The sequence below is a fragment of the Corvus brachyrhynchos genome, unplaced genomic scaffold, assembly GCF_000691975.1.
Source record: "Corvus brachyrhynchos isolate BGI_N302 unplaced genomic scaffold, ASM69197v1 scaffold281, whole genome shotgun sequence".
Taxonomy (NCBI): Eukaryota; Metazoa; Chordata; class Aves; order Passeriformes; family Corvidae; genus Corvus; species Corvus brachyrhynchos.
In genome coordinates this window covers 2,688,685-2,706,935 of record NW_008236509.1, presented here as the reverse complement: position 1 = coordinate 2,706,935, position 18,251 = coordinate 2,688,685, and the positions used below count along the sequence as shown (strand labels likewise).

General features: G+C 38.7%; 1 protein-coding gene across 5 annotated transcripts in view; it reads left to right on the top strand.

The window, feature by feature from the left end:
- Positions 1-18,251, top strand: part of HIPK3 (homeodomain interacting protein kinase 3) — a 67,691-nt gene that overhangs the window by 45,416 nt on the left and 4,024 nt on the right. For 2 of the 5 annotated variants that reach the window (XM_017726348.1, XM_017726351.1), the window contains exons 3-16: positions 866-989; positions 4,075-4,194; positions 5,919-6,005; positions 6,852-7,036; positions 7,803-7,974; positions 8,361-8,484; positions 10,757-10,878; positions 11,238-11,338; positions 11,447-11,608; positions 12,519-12,815; positions 13,660-13,800; positions 15,879-16,114; positions 16,394-16,521; positions 18,148-18,247. In XM_017726348.1, the coding sequence (XP_017581837.1) occupies positions 866-989; positions 4,075-4,194; positions 5,919-6,005; positions 6,852-7,036; positions 7,803-7,974; positions 8,361-8,484; positions 10,757-10,878; positions 11,238-11,338; positions 11,447-11,608; positions 12,519-12,815; positions 13,660-13,800; positions 15,879-16,114; positions 16,394-16,521; positions 18,148-18,247 (2,099 nt within the window). The remainder of the gene's footprint in view (positions 1-865; positions 990-4,074; positions 4,195-5,918; positions 6,006-6,851; positions 7,037-7,802; positions 7,975-8,360; positions 8,485-10,756; positions 10,879-11,237; positions 11,339-11,446; positions 11,609-12,518; positions 12,816-13,659; positions 13,801-15,878; positions 16,115-16,393; positions 16,522-18,147; positions 18,248-18,251) is intronic. The other 3 variants (XM_008644073.2, XM_017726350.1, XM_017726349.1) reach the window with 3 other exon arrangements.

Sequence of the window (18,251 nt, the reverse complement as noted above, 5' to 3'; positions counted from 1 at the left end):
TTATAGTGTGATGCTTTAAATAATACTTTACATCTCTAGGCATCTTTCTCTGTTAGAGTACAGATACAAATGTAACCTTTTTCTTTTTGTTAATAGCTTGAATGAGCCGGGAGGGAACATTTTAAAAGAACAAATAAAATGAAAATGGACATTTGTGAAATACTTGAGTTCAATTCCATGTGAACAGAAATGTTAAAAGCCCCTTTAGCAGCTGTGTCAATACCAACTTTTCTGGTTCTTGAGTGCAGACATAAATTCAGATGGTGTTGGTTAACTAATTTGCATTTGTTTTAGGTGAAAAATAGCACCTGCTCTGTTTAGCAAGTGCAGTGTTTTCATTTAAGTGATTTAAAAATTGATCACATTGAACCGATTTGAGTACATTAAGGGATTTGCAGTTATGTAATTAAATTGATATTTTAAATAGCTTTAAGTGTACTGTACAATTGGGAAGTGTGCAAGTGGATTTTCAGATCAAACTTTTAGGGTGTTTTTTTTTTTTTGAGATGAAAGACTATTGTTGTTGGAATAAAGTTACAGACATATGACATTGAGTGGACAAATCATTTGAGATATACTGGAGGAAAGGCAAAAGTTCTGAATCAGGGACATTCTGTTTTCCAGGCATTTTCATGTACATAGCAAACTAGTACATGTAGGAAAAAACCATCTTGGAGCTGCAAAATATTACCACAGGTTACCTAGATAAAGAAAAATGCAATTTCTGATGTTAGGATTTAATTGAAATAATTATCAAAAACCAATTTTTTTTAAATTATTATTTTTTATTTTTTTGTCATGTTGGATTGTTGAATGACCTTTCTTCCCCAAGGAAAAAAATTCAGTAACCATGTTTAATTTGCAGAGCACCAGAGATCATACTGGGATTGCCGTTTTGTGAAGCCATAGACATGTGGTCGTTAGGGTGTGTGATTGCAGAGCTGTTTCTTGGATGGCCACTGTACCCAGGAGCACTGGAATATGACCAGGTAGTAGAATAAATTTCACAAGCACACTTTCTGCAATGTAAGAATTTCAGTTCATTAAATCCAGAGTTTTAAATGCTAATAATATCTCTTACTATGTAGTATTTCTTCAAGTCTGTTAAATGCTTTTAATTTAGTCTTATTGATTGTCCTAGTAACATAAATCCTTTTTCTGAACCAGACTGTATATTGTGCTGCTTTGTTTGAATTAAATTTGCATTTGTCCTCCTCCCTCCATCTTACAAAATAGATGTTGGTATTGAAGCTGCTTTTTCTGATGGAAACCAAAGTTTGCAGCTACCATCATTGCATTATAATCTCTCTTTCATTTGCCATGAACAGAGTTGACTCTGGAATGTCTATTCAGAGGTCAGGATTAATTGTGTTCTGAATACTTTCTGATGCTTTCTGGAAACCCAACAAAGCTCAAAGATTTGAGAGCCTGTACTTCACGAGGAACGAGAATGAACTGTCACAATAATACTGTAGATAGGCAGTGGTAAAGCTTGGAGCTCTTAAAGCTCTGCCTTTGCTTTGTTGAATTTTCAGCTACTGACACCATCAGCATTTGTGAGAGAATTTAATAAAACCCCACATTGTTTCTGATGAAAGATGTAGAATGTTTTCTATTTTAAACACTTAGAAAATAGTGTGGAATTTGGAAGGAATGTAATCAGCATCCTGAGTATCCTCACCTGGTTTTGAACTTTGCAAGTGAAGCAATCTCTTGAAAACCCCAGAAGGAACAGCACTGGCTTCTTGCTAAGTTCTACATCTTTGATTCAGCATTGAGTTCAGGGGCAGTTCCTCCAGGATGTTGTTTAGGTTGTTCAAGTCCCGCTCATGGAGTGGGCTTTTGGCTCCCTGCACTTACAGATCAGACCTGCTTTTCTAAAAATTTGTTTGTTAAAACCGTTTTCAGGGGATACATTAATTTTGTGTTGATGTTGGTAATGTTTTGTATTTCAGTTTCCTTCATTTACACAAAATGCAGCATTTCATGTGTGGAAAGTGAGCTATGAATGGAATGGGGGTTGATGCATTTAGAAGACCTTTTTGCAGACTGCTGCTGTTAAAATGGAAAATAAAAGAGGAAACATCTAACAACCTATATAATTCACTGTTCTTCTTAAGGATAGAGTGAAGGCATTTGTTTTTTGGAAAGACTCCATAATGCTGTCTCAAAAATTTCCAAGAACTCGGCAAATTTATTTACCTCTTACATATCATTCAAGTTTGCTGGAAGTCTCAGTTAATAACTCACCTAGCAACTTGTCTGATCCTCACGTTGTGGTGGAAGAGGGGCTGCAACCTCCCCTGCCCCTTACTTTAACCAGGCTCGTAACTGTGCTCCAGCTGGTCTGCAAAGCTTGCTTTGGAGAAATTGGATTCAAGGCTTTTCTCAGTGTACCTGAGTACAGCAGGAGTAGGAGATGGCTTCCAAGGAGATTCCTTTCCTCCTGCTACATGATGTGTGTCACTGAGCAAACGAACAGGCAAGGGCATTGTGCTGCATTTCCCCCCTGTCCCCCTGGTATGTGGCAACCAACACACTGGCCCTTGAAAGGGAGCTCTTAGTTCTTATATTTACTTGTGGTTAGAACCAGTAACAGCTGTATTTCTCTCTGGAAAATAGCCCTGTCTTCTGAGCTTTAATACTCATTAGAAACGGGCACAGGTGCTTAACTGCTGAATTTTTGAATTAATGCACTGGCTTTTCCCCTGTACTTTTTAAGACTGTTTGTTCACTGAGGACATTATAAATGATCTAGCAACATTTCTGGTCAGAGTAGGATTCTCTTTACTCCCTGAGGTAGGGAATTATGGAGGATACTAAATACCAAAAGTTGGCAGCATTGTGTTTAGTTTCTTCCCACTTGGGTCTGTCGCTAATTTTCCAGCAGAAGCCTCGCATGTACCTTTTACTCTCTACTGCCATCAGTTTTTCTGGTGGGCAGGTGCTCCCAACTCTCAGGTCCTCTGTCTTTCATTGACTTTATCTTCTCATCTCTCAGTTTCTGATTTGGTGTATTTGACCACTCTCTCCTTTTGATTTTTCCCTTTCTTCTCTCTTATTCCCTGGCTGCTCCTCCTTTTCCAGGGGCTGGCTCACCCCAGCAGCCCTTCTGTGGTGTGCGACCCTGCCCTTCAGAAGTTCAGCCCTGGCTGCTGGAATCTGTACCCTCTCCATCCTGATCTGCAACAAGCTTAGTTTTCAATTATTGCCAGTTATTGTTCCAACTCCATGGTGGTTTTTAATTTTGAAAGCAATACTGCTTCTGGGATAAGTTCCCCCTTGTACAGTGAGTTAACATTGCATGCACAGTAGTTAAAACACATCATGTTTCAACAGATTTCTGTTGAAGCCTTGAAACTTCACTATTCTAGGTAATACATCAATCATCAACTGGGATAGGTAATGCAAAATGCATAGTAAATCATCTTCTAAAATAAATGCATCTTGATCATTTCAGAGCAAAGCTTCTTTCAGGCATAAAGCTAGTCCATTCCTATCACACTCAGATTTTCTTGGACAACAACACTATCTTTTGCTGCCTGGAGGTTGTAGAGGCACTGCCTTTCCACAAGGAATGTTTCCTTGAAATGCAGGTGTGTCAGATGACTGATACACTGGAAGCAGCAAATGGGAAGGATTTTTATCAAGTTACATAATGAGAAGATGGAAAAACAATGAAAAATCATCGAAGTTCTGTAAGCAAATGATGCACTCCTACTGATTTTCCTGTTTAGAATTTTAAAAATACGTTTAGGATTTGAGTGGGTTGAGGAGGTAATGACAGCCACTCTCCCTAGCTCCTCGTTCCTGTGACCCAACCTCAAAAGCTTGCTTATATAGGTCACTTGGAAGGTTTGTTTATGTATGGCTTTCTCTGAGAGATGGAGAGAGCAGTGCCAAGTGCTCAGTGTTAGGTTTCTCCCCTCTGTAAGATGTAGCTGTCAAACTGCGATCCTCTGAGCGTGGTTTGTCTTGTCATTTTTTAAATGAAATTACAAGTTTTTAACTGTGTGGGGATCACATTTGGAAAACAAGGGGTAATTTATTTTCCCTGTTCTATTTTTTCCTTAGATTCGTTACATTTCACAGACTCAAGGTTTGCCAGGAGAGCAGTTGTTAAGCATGGGAACGAAAACTGCAAGATTTTTCTGTAGAGAAACGGATGCACCATATTCCAGTTGGAGATTAAAGGTAAACAGTGTAATGTAGTAGAAAACAGCATATTATTTTGTGAGCAGAGAAACCAGAGAGGCCAAGATTCACTACGATACCTTATCTCCCTGGTGCATCTCCTGTGGTTTTTACCAGCTCCTGCTCTGTATCCCTTCCATTTTTTCTGTTCCCCAAGGTGCAGCTGCCAGGCTGTGCTGTGGCCAGTGTGTGGCTGCCAGGTGGGGAATTCAAATTAAGCCTTGTGTCTCCAAAGATACTAAATGAGTGGTTTGGTTTGTTTTGTTCTCTTTCTTGCTTGGTTACTGCTTTTCACTTCATGTAAGGAATTTGTCTCTGAGGCCCACACTACTCTGTCAACATTTGTCCAGAATTGGCTTCAGGATCAGAAGTTCCTAGGAGAAAAAGGAGATTAAGAAATAGCATGGCTGTGTACAGCTCATTTCTTTTAGCTCTCCTGCTAAAACAGTCTTTGTTGGCTGAAAGCCGCGATACAGTGAGTGCAGACGAAGTTGAAACAAATTGTACTTTTATGTTCTGCACACCTTGCTTCTCTCTAAGCAACATTATTGCACTCTGGCCATAAGCAGAGCTTCGCTTCCTCTGCAAATAATTTACTTTTTTTTTTTAATGGTATTTCTTCATGGCCCAGCTTCCCAGGGTTTACAGAGGGCTCAGGAAGCAGTTGCAGTTGACATGGGATCTCTGCAGTAACAAACAGTGCCGAGCTCCCAGCACAAGTTGCGTAAGTCCCCCCAGCAAGTTGGTAAATCCCCGGCGGCGCTGGGTCGGGGCTGCGCTGGGTTATGTAAGATTTCTCCAGTTACACCAGCCTGCTTAATCCCATACTCTGCTTCCTCAAGCACTTGGTCTTTAGGTGACACTTTACATCTGGCTTCTCTGTGTCGGAGAGCCTGAGCGAGTTCTTGGTGCAAACAGCCCTCCCCAGTTTCAGGAACTCTTTGTTACCTTGCAGAGTTTAATTAGGAATTTTGATATGGACTGTTGGTCATTACTTGCAGTTTTTGTCAAAGTTCATTTTGGAAACTTTTCTGTAACATGTATGTTAAAAACTTTTTCCCTGAAGTCCCACCTTGCCTCGTGCAGCACCAGCCTACTGGTGCTGTCTGTGTTGAAGGAGGAAAATTGTAACAGGAAGTGCTATACCAATTCAAAAATCATTCATTCTCTAGGATTTAATAATTTTTTTCATACTTAAGTATTTAAAATATTTACACCAGCTCTTGTGTATGTGGAGGGATAAAAGTATAAAAATAAAAAAAACAAAAAGAGAAAACAAAGAAGTTGAAAGGATTCTGCCTGGTTTTGGTTTATTTCTTGTACAGTGATATGATGTTGCTGCTCTTTGGGGTTTAAGGTCTGAGTTTGAGAAAATTGGTAGAATACAAGTAATAGAAAAGCTGTGATGCACAAAAATATAAGCACACAAGGGAGTTTCATTAAACAGCTCTTTGCTAGGCTTCCAGCATTTCCTGTGTGATTCACAGACTGCCTGCTATAATCCAGTACTGTGATTGGTCAGATGTAAAATATTGTAGTTTTTGTCTTTTGATTTAGAGAATGAAAGTAGCCAGTAAAGCAGTATACAAATATATAACTGAAATACTAATTATTTGGGGAAAAAAAAGTGGGTTTTAGGACAATAAATATGTAACGTTACTTTGTAGTTATAGGTGACCTTTATTGACAGGTTCTAAATTTAGCTTTCCTTTTCTTTTTTTGAGACATTGGAAGAACACGAGGCAGAAACAGGTATGAAGTCTAAAGAGGCCAGAAAGTATATTTTCAACAGTTTGGATGATATAGTGCACGTGAGTATTAAAGCCTCCTTCCTCTGCAAAAGGAATGTGTGGGAATGAGTGGTGATTTTAAAACATTTTACTGGTTTTGAAAGAAATGCCTTTTAGAATATTACTTATTCTGTCTCAATCATATTCATTCTTCTCTACTGCTCTGAGGAAAACGTCTGGCTGTGTCAGCCCTTTGAGCTTTTCAGTAAAGGTCTTCCTTTTCTATTGCTTGTGGTAAACAGTGGTACTTGTCCTTGTGGTGGGGGAGCCCTTGAATTTTGTGTAAAACGTGTACTTTCTCTTCCACCTTATCTGCCACTGTGGCAAAGAATAAACAAAGAATGCATAGGGAACCTGCTCTGTTTATTGTATGATTTCCAGTATAATTCTGTTATCTTAACAATATAATTCTCAGTATAGTTTTTTAAATATGTAACTGTTTCCTCACTTTTCTTTAGCTTTATACCTCTCTAGTCAATAAGAAAAGGCAATTTTTTGTTGTCTTTCATATCCTGAAAAAAAGATCAAATCTTGTTGCAAGATTGGCATTAATACATGCTTGAAATTGTTTTTTGAAAATCAGCTCTGTAGTTTAAAGATCTTTATTCCAAATCTTACTTCTTAAATTCCAAGTCCCAAACTGGAGTAAAGCCTTCAGTGGTTTTAACTGGGGCGGTTGCAAGGGGGGAGCAGTGTGCGTGCCTAAAAATGTCACCGGTTCCAAGCCAGCTGTTTTGGGATAAGACTAATCCACTGTCCCCCATGTGATAAAAATGCTGAATATTGGTATTTTATAGCAGAAAACAATACCAGCAAGAGTTAAACTAATACACATATCTTCTATCTGACTCTTTTGTTCGATGCCAGGTGAACATGGTGATGGATTTGGAAGGAAGTGACCTGTTGGCAGAGAAGGCAGATAGGAGGGAGTTTGTCAGTCTGTTGAAGAAAATGTTGCTTATCGATGCTGATTTAAGAATCACTCCAGCTGAGACCCTGAACCATTCTTTTGTTACCATGAAGCACCTCCTCGATTTTCCTCATAGCAACCAGTATGTAACATAGAAATCTCTGTTGTTGCAATTCATTTGTATAATAGTGTTGTTTCTTCTGTCAGAGAGAAAAAAATCTTTCATCATTTTTGCAGTGTCTTAGAAAATTCTTTCAAGTGCTTGCAGTATTAGATACATCTACTGGGTCAAGGAAACTGGTTGAATAATTATGTTTTTCTCTGAAAGTAACAGAGCAATAGATTTCTAAGTTGGGTTTAGACATGATTGTTAAAATTCCAACACTGCAGAAACTTGGGCGTGATTTTTGGAAGCATGAGCAGTCCTAGTTCCTATCAGTCATTGAGGGCTAGGGCAGGCATTTCCTCTTGAGGTTAGCATCTTGGATACTTCCTTTCATGTACTGATTAATGTGGAATATATTGCAAGTTTTCTTGCAGTCCTGGAGTTGAGTGTTTCACTGTGGATTTCCTGAAGTTGCAAGCATTTCACTGAAAGAGCAAGCTTTCCATCTGTTTGGTTTCCTATCTTTCCTCTTTGTACACAGCTGTTAAAAAATGGTGTTAGATGGAAGGAGACGGAAACAGCAGTATTTTTCTTGAATTTAAAATAGGCATCACAGAGGCTTGACGTGACCATAGTAACAGCAGTGCTTCTGTTTCTCTACCTGTGTGGATGATCCCATTCTGTGAAACTGGCAAATGTGGGCCTTGAATTACTTTTTTTTTGGCCTTGTTTTGGGGAATTGTTTTTTACCTGTAATGCTATGAAATGGTGATTAAAGCAACTTATTTTCTGGTTCTGATAGAGTGAAGTCCTGCTTTCATATCATGGATATTTGCAAATGCCGATCAAACCTGTATGACTTAAGCAATCGCAATAAAACATCACTTATGAGATCAGTTGCCTCAGGCAGTGCAGCCAACCTGACTGCAAGCTTTACCAAAATTGGTCCAGTGAGGAGTCAGGTAAAAACAATGGTGTGTGTTTCTCTTGGTTTTGTTTCATTTTGTTTGGTTTTAACTGTAAGTTCAGTTAATGCAGTTTTTCTAATGAATTTGTAATTGAAAAAATTATATCTGTTAAGTGGCAAAATCTTCTGTCTTTTACTCTCGTTTTTTCCTAATGTTTTTTTAAACAAATAATTTAGAATGTGTTTCAAATTAAGTTATGAGCTGGGATTGCCAGTGCTGTAGTCTGGTGCCCTCCAATGGCCAAATGTGATGGCTTCATGTGAAATGGTTTTGAAATGTTAATTTTTCTAAGTTGTTTTAGTTGTTTACTGTATGAAGTGGTGGGGCAGGTGTGTGAGAGATGTAGATTCAGCATTATGATAACGTTGCCTGTGTTGAATCTCTTCCCATAGGCATTAACTGCATCTGCCCACTCAGTTTTGCACCAAGGGATACCACTGCAGGCAGGAACTGCTCAGTTTGGTTGCAGTGATGTTTTCCAACAAGCATTGATTATATGTCCTCCAGCTATTCAAGGTATATTTATCTGCAATTGTCACAATTCCTAAAATATGAGTGTTACTGCCCGTCTGTTAGCAATATTTGAGTTTTCCATTATATCCACTTAGGGTTTATATTTAAAACAATTATGTAATTAAAAATCAGCATGTGAGTCAGATGCAGATACATTGCACCTTCCTGAAAGAAACAGCAAATCAGCATCTGCAGAAGATTATTTGAGCAATGCAGAGGCCATCTTCATATACTACACGCACACATACAAATTTATATCTTGGATAAAATAGAGGAACAAAATGTGAAAGGTGAAGCAAGGAGGATATTCTGAAATAAAATTTGAGAGGAAACAGGAAAGATGGAGGGAATATCAGTGTCTTATCCTAGAATAGCCATTTATGGAAATGGGAAGGTAGTTTATATTGTTTGCCTATTAACTTAGCTTGATTATAGTCTTCGTTCCAAAGATGGAATTTATTTGTCTTGGTTATGTTCAGCTTCATGTTGAGATCAGGTCTGAAAGTTATGGAGTTTATAGGAAGTAGCTTTTTTTAAGAATGACCTCAGTTCTCCCTCTGCGTTTTAAAGTTTCAGGAATCACACCAGATGCACTCTGAAAAGAAACAAACCAAGAACGTTCAGCCTAAACTTAAACCCCAGGAAATCTTAATCTCTATAGATAAAAACAGATACAGCACACTTTATCAGTAATGTTATTTGTGGCAGCTGCATCTACCCTGAGTTTCAGAAACTCAAGAAAGGTCTGACTATTTACCAGGCAGTGTCATATAAAGCTGCTTCACACAGATTTCCTTCTGAGTACTTAATTATTTAAATTGTATATGTTCTTTACACAATGCCATACTCCATAATTAAAAAACTCTATTGTTTTCATTAGTCCCAGATGAATAAAGTGATTTATAGAAAAGGAAACAGTACAGGCAGACACTTTATCTGTGATTTGTATACTGTATTCTTAATATGATGATAACTTTCCAAATATAAATTCTGCTACAGCTGAAGTGAAGAGGATATGTTGTTTTCATCACATAGGTGATGAGTTGCTGGCACAGATGAAAAGGGGATCTTAATGGTATCTGGCACTGCTTCAAAGTTTCCCAGCTTGGCTGCTCTGTGGAATATGTGAAGTGCTAAAACTCTCTACTTCTGTCAGAGCTAAGATGTTGCTCTTCTAGATGGCTGTGGGGAAAAATATCAGTCAAGTGCATTTCAAAATGAAAAGCTTTGAAGTGCATGGTTATAACTTAGTATTGTGTTATGACATGAGAGAATTACATCAGATGAAAACTTTCTTTCATCCTGTACTGTAAAGATTAAAAAAAGACCCAACCAAAACACTTACAAACTTTAGTGTAGTAATTCTTTAGTAGTTACCTGTGAACACCCATTGCTTAATCTTTGACTAAAGCACAAGGCATGAAGTGCAGTTAGAAAATGAGATCAGGGATATCTTTTCCTAGACAGTATTTTCTGCAAGCATGGCTATTCTGTTGCAATATCTGTTAAAAAAATTTCCACTTTCATTGTAGTTTTATATTATTGTGTGAAAAAAGGTTATTGTGATAAACCTTGCAGCATTGCTATACGTGTGCTAGTTTCCTGTGACAATAATGAAATCTATACAGGGCATGAGATGCATCTTTTTTGTACTATGCTCTTGTGAGCAGTGCTATGGTTTGCATTATTTTGATGAAGAGAGGAATAGGATTATGGATTCTACTACAAATATTTGATGAGGTACACAGAAGATTTTACATTGTTTCCCACAAAAGAGATGGTAGCAAAGAGGGACATTACACATGTGGCATTGCCAGCTATAAAAGCTGAGAGGAATGGGTTTCAGCCTGCTGGAAATACAGAGCATGAGATGTGGAGGAGTCCATTCTGAGAAGCTTTGAAATTCAGTTCTGCTTACTTTTATCTGCTTCCTTTCAAATTCTTTTAATGAAGTTTGTGATAAAGAGTAAATGCTTAGCTCTGCAGAACTTTCTGCCAAAGAAATTCCTCTTTCTAGTAGTCTGTTTCCAACTAGTAGCTACTGGCAGTTCTTCTTGGAAATTACAGCTCAAATATTTATTCAGATAAGTTATGGCACAAAAATCTTTTAGGTGTTAATTTGTTTGTCTTGAAAGTCTAAACTATGGAATTAGATCATAAACATATTTTAAAAAATGGTGAAATGTTTTAGGATTGTCTCCTATGTTTGCTGAGAAAATATATGCAAGACTGCTGTTTGCCTAAAGCTTGGGTATATGTTTTTTTTCCCTGACAGGAATTCCTACAAACCACAGCAAACCCACCAGTTTCTCCCTGAGGGTGGATAATGCAGTTCCACTGGTGACCCAAGCCCACGCAATTCAGCCACTACAGATTCGAGCAGGAATCCTTTCTCAGGTTGGCTTAATTTAAAGCAAAACTCTTACTTACTTAGTTAGTAAATGTTTTTCAAAGTAGAGTTCTGTTGCAGTCCCTCTTGTGGTCTGTGCTGAACTACAAGCAGCGAGTGTGACTTCAGTGATTTGCTTGTGCCATAAAACCGCCTGTGCTTCCCAGCAGACGTGGTCGAATCAGACGCAGCAGGAATCCTTTCTCAGGTTGGCTTAATTTAAAGCAAAACTCTTACTTACTTAGTTAGTAAATGTTTTTCAAAGTAGAGTTCTGTTGCAGTCCCTCTTGTGGTCTGTGCTGAACTACAAGCAGCGAGTGTGACTTCAGTGATTTGCTTGTGCCATAAAACCGCCTGTGCTTCCCAGCAGACGTGGTCGAATCAGACGCAGCAGATCCTGGTTGCACCCCCAGCCACATCTCTGGCCTCTGATCCTGTGGCTGGCCCACAGAGGCTTGGAGACTGGGGGTGAGTCCACCTGCTTTTGTGCAACACCTCAGTGGCTGGGATTTAACAAGGACTACGGGTGCTGGTGCAAATGGCTTGCAATATAAACCTGCCTTTCCTTTTCCTCAGGAAGATGATTACCCAGGGCACCCACTACAGCTCAATGATACCACAGCCTCTTTTAACACATCAGATAACCTTGTCTGCCCCTCAGCCAATTAGTGTGGGCATTGCACACGTTGTCTGGCCTCAGCCTGCAGCTACCAAGAGGAACAAACTGTGCCAGAACAGGTCAGTAGGATATTTCTAAGACAGAACATTGAGAGACAGTGTACCTGTCATTGCTGTTTTGTGGGCAAGGGAACAACCTGTAGAAGTGGCATCTTTGTTGGAGACAGTTGCTCTTAGACAGTCTTTTAGGAAAATGGGTCCTTTCTCCTTATGTTTTCAATGTTATTTGGTTATAGACTAGATGGAAAAATACTTGCAATAGTAAAAGGTTTTAATTCTTTTTGATTAGTATGTGCCTGTCATGGTGGAAGGTTGTCTTTACAGTCTTTGGAAAGGTGTGAGAATATATTCAGGTAGCTCTTACGAGATATTCCTAAGTTAACATGAGGGAGGATATATCTGGTTTAGACAACTGAAAATAGACTGTATAACAGGGTTGCAGTGTGCCTTGCAGTCATCTTTCCTTGGTAGCCAAAGATACTTCAGCTGCTGGCTGAAGAAAATATGCCCCATTGCTGTGCAAAGTAGTGGCAAAGGTGTGGGATGCTCCATAAGGGGGGAAGTATGGGTTATGCAGGCAGTGTCAGCAGTCCTTTGTTAAGCAAGGGGTTCATCTGGAGGCTACCAGCCTTTGTTTTCAAGGAGAATCTTTGCATGAAATCTGGCTGGATTTTGTTTGTTTGTTTTTCACCCCAATGGGATTTTTATTACTTTTTTCCTTTATAAGAAAGTGTGATTTTCAGTATACTGTATTCAGTGTTGTGGTCTTTGATATTACATACTTGGTAACTTTCTCATTAATGTCTGAAACCATCCATGCCAAGCATTTTTGCCTGTGTTTACTGTTCTGTGTTTTTCTAAATTGGTGGCTTAGCCTACATTGCCTGCTTTAGTTTTGTTGAAAACAGTACAGTTTCCAGATCTCTTGGCAGAGATTCACTAAATGCCAAATGATGTGTTTCCTTCACAGGAGCAACATGTTACAAAACACCAATATCCAAAATTCAGCCTTTATATCTCCAAAGATACTCAACCTGAAGGCTGTCAAGAGAATAAGTTGTATAGAAGCACAGGACAATCTAAACTCTGAAGGACAGGAGAGCAGCTGCTGTGAGGCCTCGGTCAGGCTGGCCCCTGACCCCTCTGTCCCCAGCACCCCACGCCAGGCCCTGTTCCTGGCCAGCTCCCCCAGCCCCGCCGTCAGCGTCATCACCATCAGCAGTGACACCGATGAGGACGATGTGGCACAGACACACTCACTGAGGGAGTGAGAATCTGCCTTTATTTTTGTTAAACTTCACTTTAATACAGCTGTCTTAGCACAGCTACTGCAGCTAATGAATCTGAGTTAAAAATGGACAAACAACGAGCTTCTAATCCAATTTCAGGAGGAAGTTAACTTTGTAGCACTCTGTTATTTGAAAGGGAATGACCCTGTCAGAAGTCTACATCATTAATCCGTGCGTTACGCCTTTTCAAACCATAGTTTTTTTAGTTTTTTCATAACAATGTCATACCATATCTATTGTTCAAGATCAATCTTCTTGCCATGTGTACTCAATGTGACCATTCTAGCAGTAGCATCCAGTAGATACTATTACATACATATGGGTAGAAAATACTTCTCTATCAGTGTGAAAAGGTGAACCTTCGGGTGCAAAAGCAGATGCTGGGTATTGTCCCCCAGTGGAGTTTTCTTTCACAGAGCCATCACAGAAGCATGCAAGGCTTAAAAGTTTAATGTTTGTTTGACTTCATCTTTACTTGTAATGATTCTGAACTGGAAGAACTTGTGTTTTAAATCTAAGCTTTGTCAAAGGTTTCAGAGCTCTCAGCTGCTGTAGTAAAATATTTTAATCTGCTTGTTTTAGTATTGATTCAGTAAAAAAATTATCCATTTAGTAGGTTTCCAGAAATGCTTGTTTAATCTAGAATTTTAAAAGAATATTGAAAAGATTTTAAGTCTGGTTTGGTTGTAAAAGAAGCAAGGAATTGGATATTAATTTACATTTAGGGGCCTTTTCTAATATTGGACCCTTTTTGACTCCACAATTGCACTCATTTGAGTGGTGTTGAGATGGTGTGTTTGCTGACTGTGTTGCTGTGTGCAGGTGTAAAGGGAGCCTGGAGTGTGAAGCCTGCCAGAACACCCTGAACATCGACCGCGTGTGCTCCCTCAGCAGCCCCGACAGCACGCTCAGCACCAGCTCCTCCGAGCAGTCCAGTCCCTCTCCTTGCAAGAGATCCAACAGGTGAAAAGTCAGGCTCCTTTCAACAAAAAGAGAGATCTTAGTATACAGCAGACTCAGTTTGTACTAAAAAATGCACAAGTTTTGCTATGTTGCCATCTGGTGAGGGCAAATGATCTATTTAAAAATTAATTTACTGGCTTAAAGTTAGTTGCAGAGCATAGACTGCGCTGTTCTCATTCCTAGCAGACCTGTCTTGCTGCAGTGGAAGCTTTCAGAGTACTGAATGAATGGTGTTTACACAGAAAATATAAACACATTACTTGCAACTTCCTTTAGAATAAAAAGTCTTCTAGAGTTTCAAGATTAAATAGGCCAAAGTAGGATGTGACAGATTTGGTCACCACAAATTTTTTAATGGTTCTCCCATTGTGTATCTTGTAATCTTTAATGACATTGATGCCTTTTTTCTTCTACCAAAAGTAAGGCTCACTTAGGTGAACACTGTTTATGTGAACAGCTTTTAAATGTCTTTATCTTCACTGCCTCATGTCTAGCTTGAGCCTTCAGCAGTTTCATTGTGCAAAATTAATTCTAATTAAGGTCCTAATGAAAAAAGTTTTTTTAAAATACTTAAAGATTCTATCAGAGCATGTATTGATAAGGAGGTGAACTTCGAGTCTGTACAGGCAGTTTTACATGTTTTAAACTTTGGTCAGCCTGAATTAAGGATGCTTTTAATGGATAATTTGTGTATATAAATCTTTATATAAACACAATCCTCTTCCCTCAAGAAAAAAAAAGAATAAAAAAAAGACTTGTGCATGGACAGCTGTGACATCCATTTGGAATTCTGTAGAGCCTGACATCTGTAGTGAACAAACCTCTGCAGTGCTGGACACTGGATGCACTGAGGGAGGCAGTTGGTGGTTGTTCTCTGCACTGTCCAGGATTAATCCATCACACAGATTTTTTGGTGGATTAGTTTTCTGTTTGGTTACTGGACGTATCCAGCTCATTCTGCAGACACAACTGCTACATCCAGCAACAAGAGTGCAGTAATGCAGTACATGGAGAGATTTGTCGTTTTTTGGTGTGACTTGATGTAGAAGATAAACCCGGACAAATTCGTGCCGTTTCTGTGACTTTGAAGATACTAAAATAAAAAGTTGCCAGAGTTAAATAGATGGACTAATCCAGGTGTATTTCCCTGGTCCTGTTTTTTAAGCTTTTGCCATATCTGACTGTAAAAGAAGAAGATAATGAGAAGCGTTTGAAGAATTTTCATTCAAATAATTAAATTTTAGTAAAGATTTAGATAGCAGGATGTGTCTTATACCGGAAGGCATCAGGTAGTCTTACTGCTTGGTAGTTAACATTGTCAGTCCTTTGATATTCTTTAATGTCAAAACATTCAAAACTTCAGATAAGTTTTTATAAAGACCTGCTTGATTTTATGGTGTTTTCTTTGAATTACAAGGAACTGACCTGTAATTTAATTCCCCTTTGTAGTTCAACTTTTTGTCAACAGCAGAGGAATGTGTTGGGCTCTGGTTTCAGTAGCACTCTACTTATATTAAGTCATATAATTAGTAACTTGAATCACAAGTTAATAATATAGAAGTACAATTAATTGCTCAGTAGTTATCACATTATCACTACTTGTTACTTGAAAACCTACTCAGAATTACCTGATTCTGTTGGCTAAATCCTCAGACTTTTGTGATGGCCCTCATAGTATCAAAGTACTTTTCACAGAAAGTTAATTTTCATAAATGGTTTCATTTATATTGTCTTATTTTAAACAACATGCAGTAAGGACATGTTACATTTGCTGTAGAACCACTAAAGGACTTGACTGTGTGTTTAGGCATTAGTTAATTCACTGCTGTGTCTTGTATGCTTTAAGTTAAGCATGTATTCCATCAGTTTTTGATATAAAGGAGTTATCTCCTTTCTCCGAGCCTTGCAATTTATGGGTGGGGTGAGTTTGAATACATGTGCTTGTCTTATTAAAGTGTATCATTTTTATCCACCTTTGAGTAATTTCACTTCCATAAATTTTATGTGTTAATTTAAGAAAATGTACCTCTGTCATGCAAATATCTTTGTTTCATTGCAATGCTTTTGTTTTTTGACAGTATGTCAGATGACGAGCAGGAGAGTGGATGTGATACAGTGGATGGTTCCCCAAGCTCAGACTCCTCAGGACATGACAGCCCCTTTGTGGAAAACGGCTTTGTAGACAATAACAATAAAAATAAGGAAGCAAGAGCCTCCGTTAACCCTGAAACCAAATCAACTGTTTGCACAGTAGTGGTACCACCCATGAGACTTGAAAACAGGTTACACCTTGAGGAACAGATGGTGAATACAGGTAAGTTAGTTCAGGTGTTTTTCTACGCCAGTAGGTAAGAATAGAAGTTTTAGTATTTATTCAATGTATTTATTTAATATATGTGTGAAGATTTTGACCTACTCGTGTAACTGCTAATCTGTAGTAACCACTTCTAAATAGTGCTATGGTCTGACTTTAATTAGTGTATTGTATTATTATTTCTCCCTGTATGCTTAAGCAAATGAAATCTTGCCTAACTTTTGTCAGAAGAGAATAGTGACAATAAGAGCATAACATTGTTTATTTCTGTCTTGGAAGATGCTATGTGCCAGCCACTGAAAAAGGGTCGGTCTGTCCTGGGAAGAATAAACCAGTCTTCTGTTGTAGGAAATCGTCAGCAAAAACTGACATCAGCATTCCATCAGCAACATGGAAACTTCAGTCAGGTATGTGCAATTGCATCTAACAAACTCCAAAGGTGGAGTTGGAGAAGTTGAGTTCCAAACTGAATGCTCGCAGTTTCAGCTGCTGTCAGTGGTAGCTGGAGGTTTTCAGCAGCTTGATTAAAGAAGTGTTCAAATCTTGAAAAATGGATTTCAACTTACTGGGCAAGTCATAAGTATCTTTCTTTTTGGGTCATTTTCTTAAAACAGCTGACTCTATTTTAAAAAATAATAGAAAAGCCACACCGGGAAAATTGTCAGTGCTTGCACAATATCAAAGCACGAGACAGAAAGGAAAATATGTTAGCATTTATTTTTCCTACATCCAAATGCTGAAATACTCATAGTGTGCAGTTAAAATCTGCAGCTGTATCTCAGTGTTGTTTTGTCAGTAGTGTGCATGAAAATCTTTTGGGTACCCAGAGATGAGATAGAGCTTAGCAAACCCAACTATTTCTTACCTTTGTTGCCAGGTAATGAAGATGGATGGAAGATGGGGTTGTGATTGTGGTTCCATCCAGTGTTAGAAGATACCCAAAGCTAATTTAAAAGTTACTTTTATCATTGCCCAACAACACAGTAAATGTGTCTACTGTGGCTGAGAACTGAAGTTGACACATGACATCAAGTTTAAGCCCCTTTTCATTAGTTAACTTGGAGCTGTAGCTGCATTGAGCTTTCGGTTAGATAGCTGGAGGTACATTAATGTGAGAGCAGTACCTGTTTGTGTAAGTCTTGCAGAGAGACTGTGAATATTGTAAGTTAAATGCTAAATGAAAGCATGCTATGTGTAGATAAGAGGATTTAGCAATAATGACTTGAATAGTTTAGATTGAAAGAAACATTTGGGTGGGTGACACAGTCTCCCCTTCTGCATGATTATGCAAAAGGATTGGTTTAATTAATTCTAAGCAAACCTTAATATGATCAGCATGTATTAATTTTTAATCTCTTCAATGTCTGCAGCTCCTCAGCCTCTTGGCAGAAAGTGTAGAACATTATTTTCATTACAAAAATTGATGCTGATCCTTCCTTCTTTGGTAGATGCCCTATGTAGTTTGAACTCTGCATCATTTAATGGGAGTAATTGATTTTTAGTCTTTTCTCTTTGTGACTGTTAATGATTGCCACATCCTCCTGTGATCATAGCCCTAGACTTCTGTTTGCCTAGTTGTCTCAGATATTTTCAATCCGTTTATTATTTTTTCTGCTCTCCTCTAAAATTTCTCTCCTATTTGTCCTCTTTGTGCCTCATTATGGTGCCCAAACTGAATGCAGCACTTCCAATTGATGCCAAGCCAGTGCTGAGTAGAGTGGAATAAGCACCTTGCTCATGTGATACATGGTATTTCTGTTAAAACAGCCCAGCATGGCATTTTATCCTTTTTCTTTTTTTTTTACTTTGCAAGAGCATTAAAATAACTTGTGTTCCGTTTTCCATCTCTTATTGTCTGTGCTGCTACCTAAATAGCTAATATATCTTTTTTGTTCCGTTGAAGCATTTAATAATTCCTGTCTCTATATTTCTCCCAATTTTAAGTTGACTAGTTTTAGTGCATTACTCCATTTTTCCCACTCTCTTGGTGCTCGGGATGACTAAGCCCTGCCCGTTTCTGTGTGTGTGGCCAGGTTCAGCACTTCGGCTCGGGGCCGCAGGAGTGGAACGGGAACTACGCTCCGCGGAGGCAGCAGGCTTTCCTCCCGGCCACGGTGGCTGGCCCCGCGTTCTCCCT